At 41.0% G+C, this 14,010-nt stretch overlaps 1 protein-coding gene and 1 long non-coding RNA gene across 3 annotated transcripts in view; one reads left to right on the top strand and one right to left on the bottom strand.

Annotated features, from left to right (window-relative positions):
* The first annotated feature begins 771 nt into the window (after nt 1–771).
* LOC128843143 (uncharacterized) overlaps nt 772–14,010 on the top strand; it is a 145,182-nt gene continuing 131,943 nt past the window's right edge. For both annotated transcript variants that reach the window (XR_008446188.1, XR_008446187.1), the window contains exon 1: nt 772–1,280. This is a non-coding gene — a long non-coding RNA (uncharacterized LOC128843143). The remainder of the gene's footprint in view (nt 1,281–14,010) is intronic.
* The window catches only part of MME (membrane metalloendopeptidase), a 68,540-nt gene continuing 61,666 nt past the window's right edge, over nt 7,137–14,010 (bottom strand). Inside the window, exons 21-23 of the mRNA XM_054039717.1 lie at nt 13,716–13,811; nt 13,249–13,325; nt 7,137–8,606 (exon numbers count right to left, since the gene is read on the bottom strand). Coding sequence (XP_053895692.1) covers nt 8,507–8,606; nt 13,249–13,325; nt 13,716–13,811 — 273 coding nt within the window. The 3' untranslated portion in view covers nt 7,137–8,506. The remainder of the gene's footprint in view (nt 8,607–13,248; nt 13,326–13,715; nt 13,812–14,010) is intronic.

Here is a 14,010-nt window from a genome sequence, read left to right as displayed (position 1 = left end):
AAGGTGGAGGGGTTTAGCAAGAGAGGAAATTCACATTTGACATTTACTAATAAGGAGAAATTGAAATGCTCAGAGATTAGTATATTTGTCTTTCATGTAAACCCTGATATGGTCAGTGTGAAATTCTGTTTTGCGAAGAGAATTGAGGAAGAAACAGTTGATACATGCTCTATGGGACATCAGTTAGTTCCCCCCCGGATATTACTATTTCATGATGTCTCTGTTAATGCCAATTTCATTCTACATGCATTTTTCATTCAACAAAACCAAACCAAACCCCAGATTTTCATTGGTGACATTATAGCATTAGGAGACGTGCATTTTATGGAAAATATAGACACTTGGTAGCACATTGTTTCCATCATTGGTACCTTGTTTATTCATCATGGTTAAGGCTACAATTTTGTCACAGAGGTCACGGTGATCATGGAAATCATGAATTTGAATAAAGTCCATGAATTGTTGGTAGTTGCTGTAAAAACTGAGTGGTGTTGCGACCTAGTGCACAGGGTTGCAATGTCACTCAAGTTTGGCCTGTCTACCTCTGCCTCCATCTACAGAGGGGCAGACGGACCAAACCTGAGTGGCATTGCAACCCATGTGCCAGGTTGCAAAGCCTGGAGCAGGGAGCTGGGCCTAGTTCTGTGGCAGAGGAGCTGTGGGTGGTTGCAGGGTGAATGTCAGGGCCGCCCAGAGGATTCAGGGGGCCTGGGGCAAAGCAATTTCGGGGGCTCCTTCTATAAAAAAAGTTGCAATACTATAGAATACTATATTCTCGTAGGGGCCCCTGCGGTGCCCGGGGCCTGGGGCAAATTGCCCCACTCATCGTCCCCCCCCCGGGCGGCCCTGGTGAATGTGGGGTGGGCTTGCACTCCAATCTTCCACCTGAATTATTGTTTTTTCTCCTACACCTCAATGGGAAATTTACTAAACATTTGTGTGCCAAAATTGTGGGCTTTATCGTGGTTATAACTTCAACTTGTAAATACAACAGTTTATTGTACAGTGATCTCTACAGAGATCCAATGCAGTCACCCACAAGTTGAATTCCTGCTGTGAAATCTTCAGGGCATTTAAATGTTTGATTGAGAAAGCGCTAAAATATAAATGTAGGAGTCACTGACATTTCCTTGGCCCGATGTTGTTTTTAAGGCCTTTGGTAAACACTTTCTATCTTATATGTTTTACAGGGCATCTCTATAAATATTTCCCTGACATATTCATTCTTAGAGAAGGAAAAGCCTCATTGTGGTTAATTAGTTCGCATGCTGTGATGAAAGGTATGTTCTGATCTTCAGTGTTTGTTAAATGTTAAATATCTTACCTCTGAATGAGGAGTGTTATGGGTTTTTTTTTAAGAAGACCAAGATTTTGCCTTTGCTTGAGTGAAAGATTCATAATCACTGACTCATTGCTGAATAATGAGGCTGCTTCTAAAACAAAATATTTTGTTGTTTCAATGACTAGACCTGCTTATTAAAAACAAGTGAGAGTACAGCATGCACATTAATAGCTTTAAAACATGAGGCCAGAATTTTCAAAAACATATCGTTGCATAAATCTCGTTGCCTAGCTTGTTGCCTAATTGAGCATCCGAATGAAAGGTGGGGTGGGGGGTTGAGGGGAAGCATAAGTGATTTTTCAAAGGGATTTTCAGAGGCACAGGTAGGAGTCCTTCCTCTGAGGCAGCCCATACCCAGTTTAAGAAACCCACATGGGTGCTTATTCCTTTACACTCCTTATCTTCCATTCATGGTCATATGGAAAACCCCTCTCATTGGTTATTCCTATGTATTTTCAAAAGTGACTTAGGCACCTAAATCGATGTCATGCAGACTCTTCGGTGCCTATACATTTTTTGAAAATGGGAGTTAAGCTGCTAATTCACTTAGGCACTTTTAAAAATTTTACCCTTCCATCCTTGCACAGGTACCTCCTCCAAACTCTAAATAAGTAATACGTGGTTATTTCTTGGAAGCTCTGTGTAGGCACACTGAACTTAGATTTCATTTGCCCACATCAGAAAGATCTGCCACATTTGCCACGCACACAATTAACACCAAACCAGTGAAACTGTCATTTCATTTTTTTCACACATTTTCTTTTATATTCCGTATATCACTGGAATTTAACACACTTCCTTCCCCGCAGCTCACTGTCCCAGACGAATGGACTATAATATAAAACAAAACAAAAACCACAAGAAGGACCAGCTTCCTCCAGGACAGAACTGACTTCCTCCACAAATTCTGCAACATTAACAACCTCCCTCAGAACACTGTCCTTGCCACCATGGATGTCACTTCTCTGACACCAACATCCCTCACAGTGATGGTATAGCTGCCTGCCTCATATATTTACAAGACAATGGACAACCCTCAGATATCCACCCCAAACACATGGCCAAACTCGTCCATTTCATCCTCACCCATAACAATTTTACATTCAGCAACAAAAACTTTCTCCAAACCATGGGAACAGCCATGGGTACTAGGATGGCTCCCAAAAGTACCAAACTCTTCATGGGCCACCTTGAATAAGAATTTCTGGACAAGTGCACTATGAAACTAATGATATACCTGAGATACTTCGATGATATTTTCATCCTCTAGACAGACGACTTAAATTCCATCATAGATTTCTACCACAACTTCAACAACCACCACCCAGACATTATTCTCTCTCTGGAACACTCCATCAACTTCCTGGACACCACAATCAGCTTCAACAATGGAACCTTATAAACATCTATATACAAGCAACCCAAGGATCACCACACCTACCTTCATAGATCTAGTAACAAACCCCAAACACACCAAGAAGTCTGTTATTTACAGCCTGACACTCATACCACAGAATATGCTCTGAGGAGAAAGTCCGGGATATACACCTTAACACACTCAAAACTGCCTTCAGCAAACAAGGATACTCCACCAGAGAAGTAGATTGCATCATGAAATAGGCCACCAAAATACCCCGAGAGAACCTGCTTCAATACAGAAATAAAACCCTCTCTGACCGCAAACCCCTCGTTGTCACCTACCACCTCACCCTGGAACCCATACCGGGTACCATCAAACAAGTACAGTCCATACTCAAGGCGGATCCCATCCTAAAATCTTTCCTGACCCCCACCCCCACTTCTGACCTTCAAACAACCCCCCAACTTTTCCAATCTCATTATCAGAAGCAACCTCCCCAGACCAGGACACACCAACTCAAAGTGGCACCAAACCCTGCCAGAACAACAGATGCAAAACCTGCAGACATATCTCTACTGCTACAATGATCAACACCCCCCCACAACCCACCTTTCAAGATCCCTGGGTTCTACACATGCCTATCACATGTGGTGTACCTCACCAGTGCACTAAATGCCCCAATAACAACTATATGAGTGAAACCAGATACTCTCTATGTTGTCAAATGAACTCACACAGGAAAATGATAAAAGACAAAATCACCATATCACCTGTGGGTGAACACTTTTCACACAGTGATCACTCTATATCTGACCTCTCAGTCCTCATCCTCAAGGGGAACATGCACAACATTTTCAAAAGATGAACATGGGAGCTTAAATTCATAACTTTGCTAGGCACTAAAAATCATGGTCTTGATACAGACACTGGATTGATGGCTTATTACAACAATTTGTACTCCACTAACACCTTTTTTTGTCCTATGTCTACAAGGGCGTTAAATAGCTACTTCACCTGGAATGTTCCCTTAGCACATTTTCCATGTGTTCAATCTTTTATTTAGCTGTGACACTCTAAGTACCTTCTCATACCTGAGGAAGAGTTCTGTGTAGCTTGAAAGCTTGTCTCTCTCACCAACAGAAGTTGGTCTAATAAAAGATATTACCTAACCCACCTTATCTCTCTAATAAGAAAAAAAGAGGCAGACAATGAAACATAGGGGAAAAAATCACAAAAGAAAAAAGCTGGTCTCAGCAAGTCGTCTGGTCCAATTGTGATAGGGGCAGAAGTTCTGCTTCATCCAACAATTTCTGCTGCTGCTGTGGCCAGTGTTTTTTTGGTACTTTCCATAAGATGAGTAGCTTCTTATTGCCAGTCTGAGAGAAACAACTGTACTACTGAGCAACATTATTGGCCATGGATTTCCCTCTCCTTCTCTACTAAGTTAGCTGTCTTCTCAAGCTGAACATGGCTAAAACAGAGCTTCTAATCTTCCCCAACCAAGCCTCCCTACTACTTCCTTTCTTGGTTACTATGGAAAATAACACCATCCTTGCCTCTTTCTCATCTTCAGCTTGGACCTCTCTCTAGGTCTTCACCTCCAGGCTATGTCTAAATTTTGCCAATTCTTTATGTAGACCATCTGTAAGATAGGGCTGCTCCTGTCCATCCAGCTAAAACTTGTGAAAACTCTCATCATTGCATGTCTTGATTACTGCAACATCCTTCTCTTTTTCATTGACAAATGCAATCTTGCTCACTCATATCCATTCAGAATGCTGAAGCAAAGGTCATTTCCCTAGCCTGTGGCTTTGACCATGTCACTCCCTCTTCGCATTCCCCATTGTCTTCTCCTTCTCTACTGCATGAAACATAAGCTGCTTGTCTTCACTTTCTAGGCCCTTCACACTCTATCCTCATACTACCGATCCTCTCTTATTTGTTACCAAGCTGTTGACATCAGCCTCCAATGCACATTTGTTAAACTTTCCAACAAGCACCTTTGTGCTTTCTCATGCTGTCCCTCTGCTAGGGAAAGAAAAGGTTAAAGAATATTTAGGTAAGTTAGATGTATTCAGGTCAGCAGAGCCTAATGAAATTAATTCTACGGTGCTTCAGCTAATTCCTGAAGTACATCTTGGAACCATTAGCAATTGGAACTCATGGAGGATGGTTGAGGCCCCAGAGGACTGGAGGAAGGCAAACGAAGTACCCATCTTTAAAAAGAAAAAAGGACTTGGAGAATTATAGACCACTCAGCCTAACTTTAACTGGAAAGACACTGGAACAAATTATTAAACAATCAAACAATTAATCTGTAAGCACCTAGAGGATAATAGGGTTAAAAGTAATAGCCAGCAAGGATTTGTCAAGAACAAATTCATGTCAAACCTACTTAATTTTTTTTTTCTTTGAAAGGGTTACTACCTTGAGGGGGGGGGAAGCACTAGACATGATATATCTTGATTTTAGTAAGGCTTTTCACATAGTCCTACATGACATTCTCATAAATAAACTAGGGAAATGTGAAACACATCAAAGATTGTGAAGTATTCAGACAATACAATAATGGGGGCCATACAAGTACCTAAGATAATAGAGTGGGGTGAGAGAGGGATCCAGTAGAGAAATAAACACAATAGAAGGTTGTCTTTTTTTGTTCTTGTTATTCCTTTTCTGTAGTCTCCTTTCTTTGGGGCCATTGTGTGACATTTTAGGCCCGTAAGGTGTTCTGTCACTGCCTGCCCTTTAACCATGGGTACCTCTTTGCTGTGCAGCTTTGGCTGAGAGCCCTGATGCCAACAGCATGCCCACAGCACGGTAGCCTCACCTTGGCTTCCATCATCCTGGTTACTCCTTGTAGGGGGACACCAACAGTCCTTTCGGTCCTGAGTCTCCCTAAAACTATCTCCTCTGTAGTGTCCAGTCCCTCTCACTGGGCCCTCACAGAAGATATTAAGTTTTCTGCCTCCAAAGAGACACCATATGTACCAGCCTGCTAGTTTAGCTGAAGGCCCACCCACATGTAGTTGAAATACACAGCATTCAGATGGTTTGTGGTAAAACTAAAACGAAGTTCATTAACCAAAAATTTAGGATTAAGTGTGCTTCTAGTACGAATGAAAGAGAGATGAAAAGTTATAAACTATACATGCTTTCTAGTGACAACATTTAACTTCAGGAAGTTACAGTCTGAACATAAGGAGGTTTCTCATCTATCTTCAGTTTTCAGAGACTTTCAGCCTCCTTGGTTGAAAATCTCTATTTGTTTTTCCTCAGATATACAAGAGCTCTGGCCATTTGTATCTGTCCAGTAATGGATACCAAAATGGCTCTCTATCTTTGCTTATCTCTTCCAAAGTTCAATGACCTTATCTCAGGAGGCAAGGAGGTTTCTTGTAGTTGCATCTTCCATTGTTAAGAGGCAATCCCCCACACTGGTTTGCCTGAGGACTTTGTCTACTTTGCATGTAAATGTAATTTTGTTGTCTCTTCTTCCTCAATTTACATTGGAAACACATTCAAGCAGGCAGAACCACAAACCTTTGTTTAAGGTGGGGATGTCTTAAACCCTGTTTGCCAAACACATTTTAAGAAAATATTTCCAGCACGTATTTATAATTATTCGTATATCAGCTGTACATATACCACACACTAATATTAATGATCAACATGTCACTAGTTTACATATAATATCTTCCAGGGCACCTTTTAGGTACAGATTATGACAATAGTGAGTTGGAGCAAGGAGAGTGCCAGGCCTGATATGAGTTATATTATGGTGTGCCCACTGCCAGTTGGCACAGAAGGGCTTCCTAGGTCACACATTGCTATCCCCTTTGCTGTGGCCACAGGGGGACCCAGATGGAGTGGGATTAGAGTTGTCTTGTGCAAGGTGGGGGGTAGAATTTGGAAAGCCAGCTCAGAGGTCTACACTGGGAATACATTGCAGAGCCAAGTTGTGTGTGGCTCTGTCAGGATCTCCGTACAATGGCTTTGGCAGCGCAGAGCTGGCAGATGGCCTGGGGGCTGCCACTACGCAGAGCCACTGCTCTTGTCCTTTGTAGAGTGGCAATGCAGTGGGTGGTGAACTGCAGTAGCATCCACAGAGGATTTTTTCCTTTTGTCCTACACTAAGCCTGACTACTTGGGCAGGGTGCAGGAAGAGGACTCGGTGCTCTATGTTTCGATGTATTTTGTTTGTCAGCCTGCTGTGATGAACGCACATGAGACAAAGACTAACACAGTCCATTTTGGTGTAATTTCCCTAGGTTCCAAATTATCCATTTCTTTTTTTAAACTATCACCAAATAATTTGAGTTCTCATGTTAATCATAACAGGCACCCCGGGAGTTTGGAATTTCTGTACCTCTACTGCAGACAACACATCTTTGTTATTGCACATCTCCTACAGAAAACACACATACACTGTAGTCATTGTAGACAACAATGAGCAGTTGGCTCATAATTTCAATTTATTATCAAAAGGTTTTCCTCAGACGACAAACTCAGAAAGCTAAAATGAACATAGTTTTTTAAATACAGTATACCCATTATAGAAGTCATTGGAGGTATCTGGTGTTTATTTTTGGAAGTCTTAACTGGCTTCAATACAAGAAGCAGTAAGTTCCTTGGCAACCTGCACAAGGGCATTTCATATATATCATAGTGTATTTAAAGCCTTTTGCCAGTACCGATTAAGGGTCCAATCTTGCAAACACTTGTATAACTCTGACATAACCAGTCTCATTGACTTCAAATGGACTACTCACATCAACAAAGTCAAAGTATTTACTGGATCTGTCCCTAAAAATTGAAAAAGTGAGTCTGAAAAGTTGTTTTTTGTGTGCATCCCTTTAGAGATCTGTTTTATAGGCTTTGTCTTATTATATCATACTATATGTAACTAAAATTTCTCAATTATATGCCGCCACTGATAAAATATATAACAATAACTTCAAGTCATAAGTGTAGATCAGAATTAAATATAAAAACTATGATTTATATATTACTACAAATCTTTTAAAAAGACCAAGTTTAGAGAAAGCAAGAAAACTCTTAGAAAACTGTGAAGGAGTCTTTGATCACAACATTACTGATTATAAACTCAAAAATTAATAAATTAGCTACATTTTCATTTTGGCTGGAAAGTAGTAAATAAAACTAAGTAAATAGTGAATTCAGCCTTTAAGCATTGGAATAATTACTGAGAAATTATTTAAGTGAATTACAACAGGTCTTTGGACTTTTCTAATATAAATCATTTCAAGTAAAAATGAAAACAAACATTTGGTAGAACACATTTATCATGACAGAAGAGGGGACAGAGTCTGACATTTTTTATAGGAACTATTGTCTCATTATATTTTGATGTCCAAGATAATGTGTTACTTAATATCTTCTTCCTCCATCTGATCAGAAATATTAGCATAAATTCTCAAAGGAGTAGATGATAAAGTGTTCCCCAGAGAGAATAAAAAAATCTGTAGACCAAATGGGAAACTGAATTAAACTATAATAACAATGTTGTTTAAAAGTGAAGCAATAGGTACACAATTAAGTGATTTATATTTTGCAAGGCTTGGTCATAAAAAAGCAGCTTATATATTATATTTGTTGCCTTGGCAATAAACCTTAATTTGAAGAACTGATTGTTTTGAATCTCTGATCTCACAGATATTTTTTTTTTTGTCCTCTAACAAATTACTTTTGTAGCACATTTCCTTCCCCCAGTCCTCCCAGTAAGTTCCAAATTTCTGTTTGTTTGGGCAGTTTGTCCTTGGGCTGCCTGGTTTATAGCTCTGTCACCAAACACGGCACTTTTTTGCAGGGTCCATGTACTCTGTCGTGGTGCATGAAAAGGCCTCGGTAAACTCTGCAGAGTTCTGCAATGATCCTATGACCCTTTAAAACAAAAGCAAAAAGAAGTTGGCACCACTGATTCTCTTTAAGACCCAACTTAAAATAAAAGCTAACTGTTATTTTCTGCATCTCAAAATATTTCAAGAAATATCCATAATTCTAAGCTTTTTCAGGTTATCCCCCTTTCTCTTCTAAAATTGTTGTGGCCCAACTAAATTTTTATTTTTCCAGTTTGCACATTTCCTATCACATATAAAAGAAGATGACCCATAGAAACACAGGCCTGATATTATTTCCATTGATGCCTGTTGGAGTCAAACTCTCATTGACATCATAGGAATAGGGTAATGGCCTTTCATTAGTTTTGGTGAAAAATTTTCAGACAGCTTCACTTGTGCTTTAAGTCCTCTGTAAAAAGTAGGTAAAACGTAGAGCTGGAGGAATATTGAAGAAGTTTTTTGTTAGTATTTGTTGTATTTGACTATAGTCACGCCCCTTTTTCTGGTCACTGTCCACAGATATTCTAGTGAACAAGTTTCCTGGAAGAAATGTTGACATAAACAGTAGATTTTAAGTGAATTTTGGGAAATACTAGTAAAAAGCAATTTTCAGATTTGTATTGTGAAACCTGACTCTAAGAATTACACCCCTCCCATGGCAGAAATATACCTTGTGACCTATACATCTAGCCAAAACAACTCCAGTATTTAATGTCAGATATCAAATAGTGGCACTGAATTGATTGTGAAGCAAGAATTATTTGCAGAAATCATTTTCTGAATAATTTCAGTAACAATTAGATACAATATAATCAAGACCTGTCTGTGGAAATTGTGAGCAGTAATAGAGGTGAAGCAGTTTATCAGATTACATTTGTTACAAATTACTGGATCGGCTCTGTAAAATCAAAAGGGGAATATTTGGTAAGTATTGTCAGGAGCCATCAGCAGCACAGGGGACCAAATAGAAGAGATAAAAGAAAACAAAGATGGCTTTCTAGTAAGTGATCCAGCAAAGCCTTGACCAATCCCAGGGCTGGAGCCACTGAAGTGGGATTTTGCCAAAAATATTCTGTGTGTAATAAAATCTGATTTACAGCTGTCATTATTTTTGATCTATTGGCAGTGGAGAACAAATCCTGCTTGCTTTAGTTATGTCACTAGTACCAATAAGGTGAGTCACATGAGCAGGATTTGACTTGTATCTGTTATTATATCTGATTTGTTTTAACGTGGAATAACAATCAAATGCAAATTATCTGAAAAATTACTTCATTTCTTTTTCCTCCTTTAGTGACACCTAAATCTAAGGCTTCTTTTCACATTTGTTTTATTGTGGTTAGATATTGTATTCTATTGCTACATTTATTCAAATTGTAACAAATGTAATCTAATCAACAACTTCAGGTTTCTACAAGTTTCTGTTATTCCTCATCCAGTGCTCAAAACACCCAATCCATACATTAAAAACATATAATGCAAATAACAAAGCAACATAAAACTGGCCATCCCACCTTGACAGAGAAATAAATCAGCTCCAGCAAATGCAATAGGCATAAAATAAACCTATACATTTTGAGTCCATATGACTTTTTGATACAAAGTCATTAATATACTGGTAGTTTTATATATTTAAATTAAATATATTGTAGTTTTAGATACGATTCTAATATGTACAAAGATGCTTTATATTTTAGAGCTTTATGTTGGGCCTGATCCTGCAAATCATTACAGTAATATCATTGAGATTTCTCATGTAAGATGACTTGTGTGAGTAAAGGTTTGCTGGATTAGGCACATGTTTTGTTTGTAGCCACCTATATAGATAGAAAAATAGTAGTGAGACTTAACATATGACACTCAAGCAAAGTGCATCCAAGTATAAATGCATAAAGACATCAAGCCGATTAATTTACAAGAACTAATGAACTGTACAAATTAATAACACAAATATGAGGCAAAGCTATAAAGAACTGCCGCAGACGCATATTAACATTGTGCCTAGATTCAGCAGATTGCAGGAGTTTTTAATATAATTGCCTTGGGGAGAGGTTTGCAGATTACACAGAAATGCCCACACCAAAATGCCAGTTTAATGACTACCGTAGGAACAGTCACTGCTTTCACCAAATATTTGAATATGTGGGATAAGCAATAATTCTCTGGTAAAGAGAGGGGGTTAAGAAAGAAAGCCCTTTGGAAGTGATGTGATGAACTGTAGCAGAAGATAATGTGATCAGTGGGAGTGCAAGTGCAAGTACAATGATTTTTGTGGCTAGCACAGTTATTGTGGCATCTACCACTCTGACGAGACTTAGCCAATCGGATTTATAAGAACAAACACAGTGTTTTTATGTTGCTCAAACTGAATGTTGTACTGGTTTAGGTTAAAATTTAAGGGTCCTAATCACCCCACATTGTCTGCAGCTTCTTGGCACCTAAACCTCATAAGTAGGGCCCTACCAAATTCAGAAACAACAAGGAGTCTGGTGGCACCGTAAAGACTAACGGATTTATTTGGGGATAAGCTTTCGTGGGTAAAAACCTCACTTCTTCAGATGCATAGAGTGAAAGTTACAGATGCAGGCATTATAAACTGACACATGGAGAGCAGGGAGTTACTTTGCGAAGTAAAGTTACTTTGCCCAAATAAATCTGTTAGTCTTTAAGGTGCCACCAGACTCCTTGTTGTTTTTGTAGATACAGACTAACACGGCTACCCCCTGATACCAAATTCAGAGTCCATTTTAGTCAGTTTCATGACCAGGGTTTTTTAAAATTAGTCAATTTCACGTTTTCAGATGTTTACATCTGAAATTTCAAGGTGTGGTAACCAAAGGTGGGAGGGTTGAAAGGCAATTGTAGGGGGGTCGTGGGATTGCCACCCTCACTTCTGCCCTGGGGCTGGCAGGGGTGCTGCCTTCAGAGCTGGGCAGTCAGAGAAGAAGGCTGCTGACTGGGCGCCCAGCTCCAAACCCACTGCCAGCAGCAGCACAGAAGTGAGGGTAGCAGGGTATGGGAGCGTGGGTTACCATCTCTGTGGTTTTCTCAGCAGTCTCCTACCCGAGTGCGGGGCTGGAGCTGCAGTCTCTGCATGGGGGAGGGTGACAGCTGGAGCTGCAGCCTTTCCGTGTGGGGGAGGAGGGGTGACATCTGGAGCAGCAGCCTCTCTGAATGGGGAGGACACAGCTGGAGCCGTGGAGCTTCCTGCAGCTGGGGGAGATCCCAGAGGTGGGTCTGACCTGCCCTGGGAGCAGCCCCTGCAGGGGAAAAGGAAGTCAGGCAGCCTAGCTGACTCTTTAGACTGTCAGGAGTACTGAGCAAGTGCAGCTGCAGGGCCTTCCTCCTGACACCCCCTCACACACGGAGTCAGCTTTCTCCAAAACTGGTCGGCTTGTCAGGAGGAAGGCCCTGCAGCTGCACTTGCTTAGTACTCCTGAGAGCCTAACAAGTCAGCTAGGCTGGCTGATGGACCGCCCTGCCTGACTGGCTGAGGAAGCTAGCAGGCCGGTTCTTAAGCTCAGCAGGAGCAGTAGGTTGCTGGTTGCTCAATGCACATGTCCACAGAGTCTCTGCTTCCCTGTGCTTGTCTCACTCCAAGCTCCACTGCTCCAGCCTAGACCCCGCCCTGCACCCAGTCCTGTCCCAGCTTTGCTCTTGCCTCTGAGCCAGCCCTACTGCTGCCTTCCCTGACTCCTGGTAATGCAGTTCTGACCCTCGGCTCTGATTCCTGGCTCCCACCCTCTCTTGCCCCTTGGGTCTGGCATTTGGACTCCTACCACTAGGCATGACCACCGATGACTCCACTCTCCATCATGCCACAGTGTGTGGGTCTGTTGTTGCTCAAGGGGTGGAGAATCTCTGTTACCAGCCTTTTTTTCTTCCCTCTTGTTAGGGATAGGGAGGGAACAGGGACCTTGTTTCCCTTGTGTTTGTACAGTGCCCAGTACAATGCTGCCCCAGTCCTGTTTGTGGCCTAGACACTGCCTCAGTATAATTAAATAATAATAATGTTGGTCTAGGGATACAGTCACACTGTCTGTGCAATACTAGTGAAGGAAAAGACCCAATCCAGACAATAAAAAACAAAACAAAAACACCCCTGGAGTTCTGGAGGGTGCTCCTGCTTCTGATTTGGTGTGATGCCCGCATATCTTTAGGCAACGAGCTCCCACAATAGAGAAAGGCCCATCCTCCTCCCTTCCATTATCCCTATTTGTGGAGAGACCATTTGATTTCTTCATCTTTCCCTAGCTAAGCCCTCTCCTCTTACAGCTGTCAAGAGAGACATACAAAGTGAAATCCTTGCTCCAATGAAATCAGTGGGAGTTTTGCCATTGACTTCAGCAGAGCCAGGATTTCAATCCTAGCCTTCAGGCCATGCAGCCCTTTAAGTCACTTCCCTGTCTGTCTTTCGGCCATCTTGGGGAGAACCTTAGCAGAGGCTAGCTCTAACTTAAATGAACATGATCATAGAAGGCAACATGGAAAGGACACGAGCCTGGAAGTTTGCAATCTATTCCTGGCTCTGTCACTGACCTGCTGTCTGACCTTGAGATAGTCATGTCACTTCTTTGTGTCACACCCATAAAATGAGGATAATGATACTTGCCCTGCTTTGTAGAGTGCTTTGATATCTACAATGAAAAGCTACCTTACAGCCGAGGATGATTATAAACACTGACCTGAATTTGCCTGGGCTATGCGTATCAGTTTTAATGGAGTTGACAGCATATTCTGGACGGTACGTTCCACACCATATCTAGAAACATATCAGAAAGAAAGTGATCTGTTGTGAATAAGATTTTTCAGGAGAAGTGCTGCTTTAGTTTTATTACGAAACATTTAATGCTGGAAAACACATTTCAAATTGGACCACAGTGAAAAAATGTGGATTCTATAAAACCCCACATACTGTAGTGCACTTTCACAGGCATTTGAGCCTAGCAGAATGTGCCTAGCAGACTTACTCCTGCATGAATTCAAGTGTATGGCTAGGATTAACATCCTGTCTGCTTTGCTATGGCCACTGCTCAATTTAACAATCCTGCCAGCTCTTGTTAGAATGAGAAATGTCAGACTGCTGTTCCAGCTTACAGTGAAATTGTAACTCAAAACATTTTCAAACCTTCAGTCAAGGAGGATACAATACCTGTGCAAAGTTCAGGAAGAACAGCTGCTTATGGTTCATGTCAAACCCGGGAAGCAGTTTTTCTTTTCCATTTTTTTTTACAAAGTTTTCATAGGCCTGCAAAACGAATGGAGCAGAAATGTTATGGTTTCCTATTTCCCTTATCAAAATGGCACTATAATGAGAAGGAACATGGATTATTTGACATAAGACAGCAAGACTATCTTAGGTATCCTTTCTGGCTGAATACCACCCATGTGCAGAAAAAGAGGGGCCAGCATAGGAAAGAAATGCAATGGCCTGATTGACCAGGGCC

Source organism: Malaclemys terrapin, chromosome 9 (genome assembly GCF_027887155.1).
Source record: "Malaclemys terrapin pileata isolate rMalTer1 chromosome 9, rMalTer1.hap1, whole genome shotgun sequence".
NCBI classification, from domain to species: domain Eukaryota; kingdom Metazoa; phylum Chordata; order Testudines; family Emydidae; genus Malaclemys; species Malaclemys terrapin.
The sequence above is the reverse complement of the archived record's forward strand: the minus strand, read 5'-3'. Positions and strand labels throughout refer to the sequence as shown.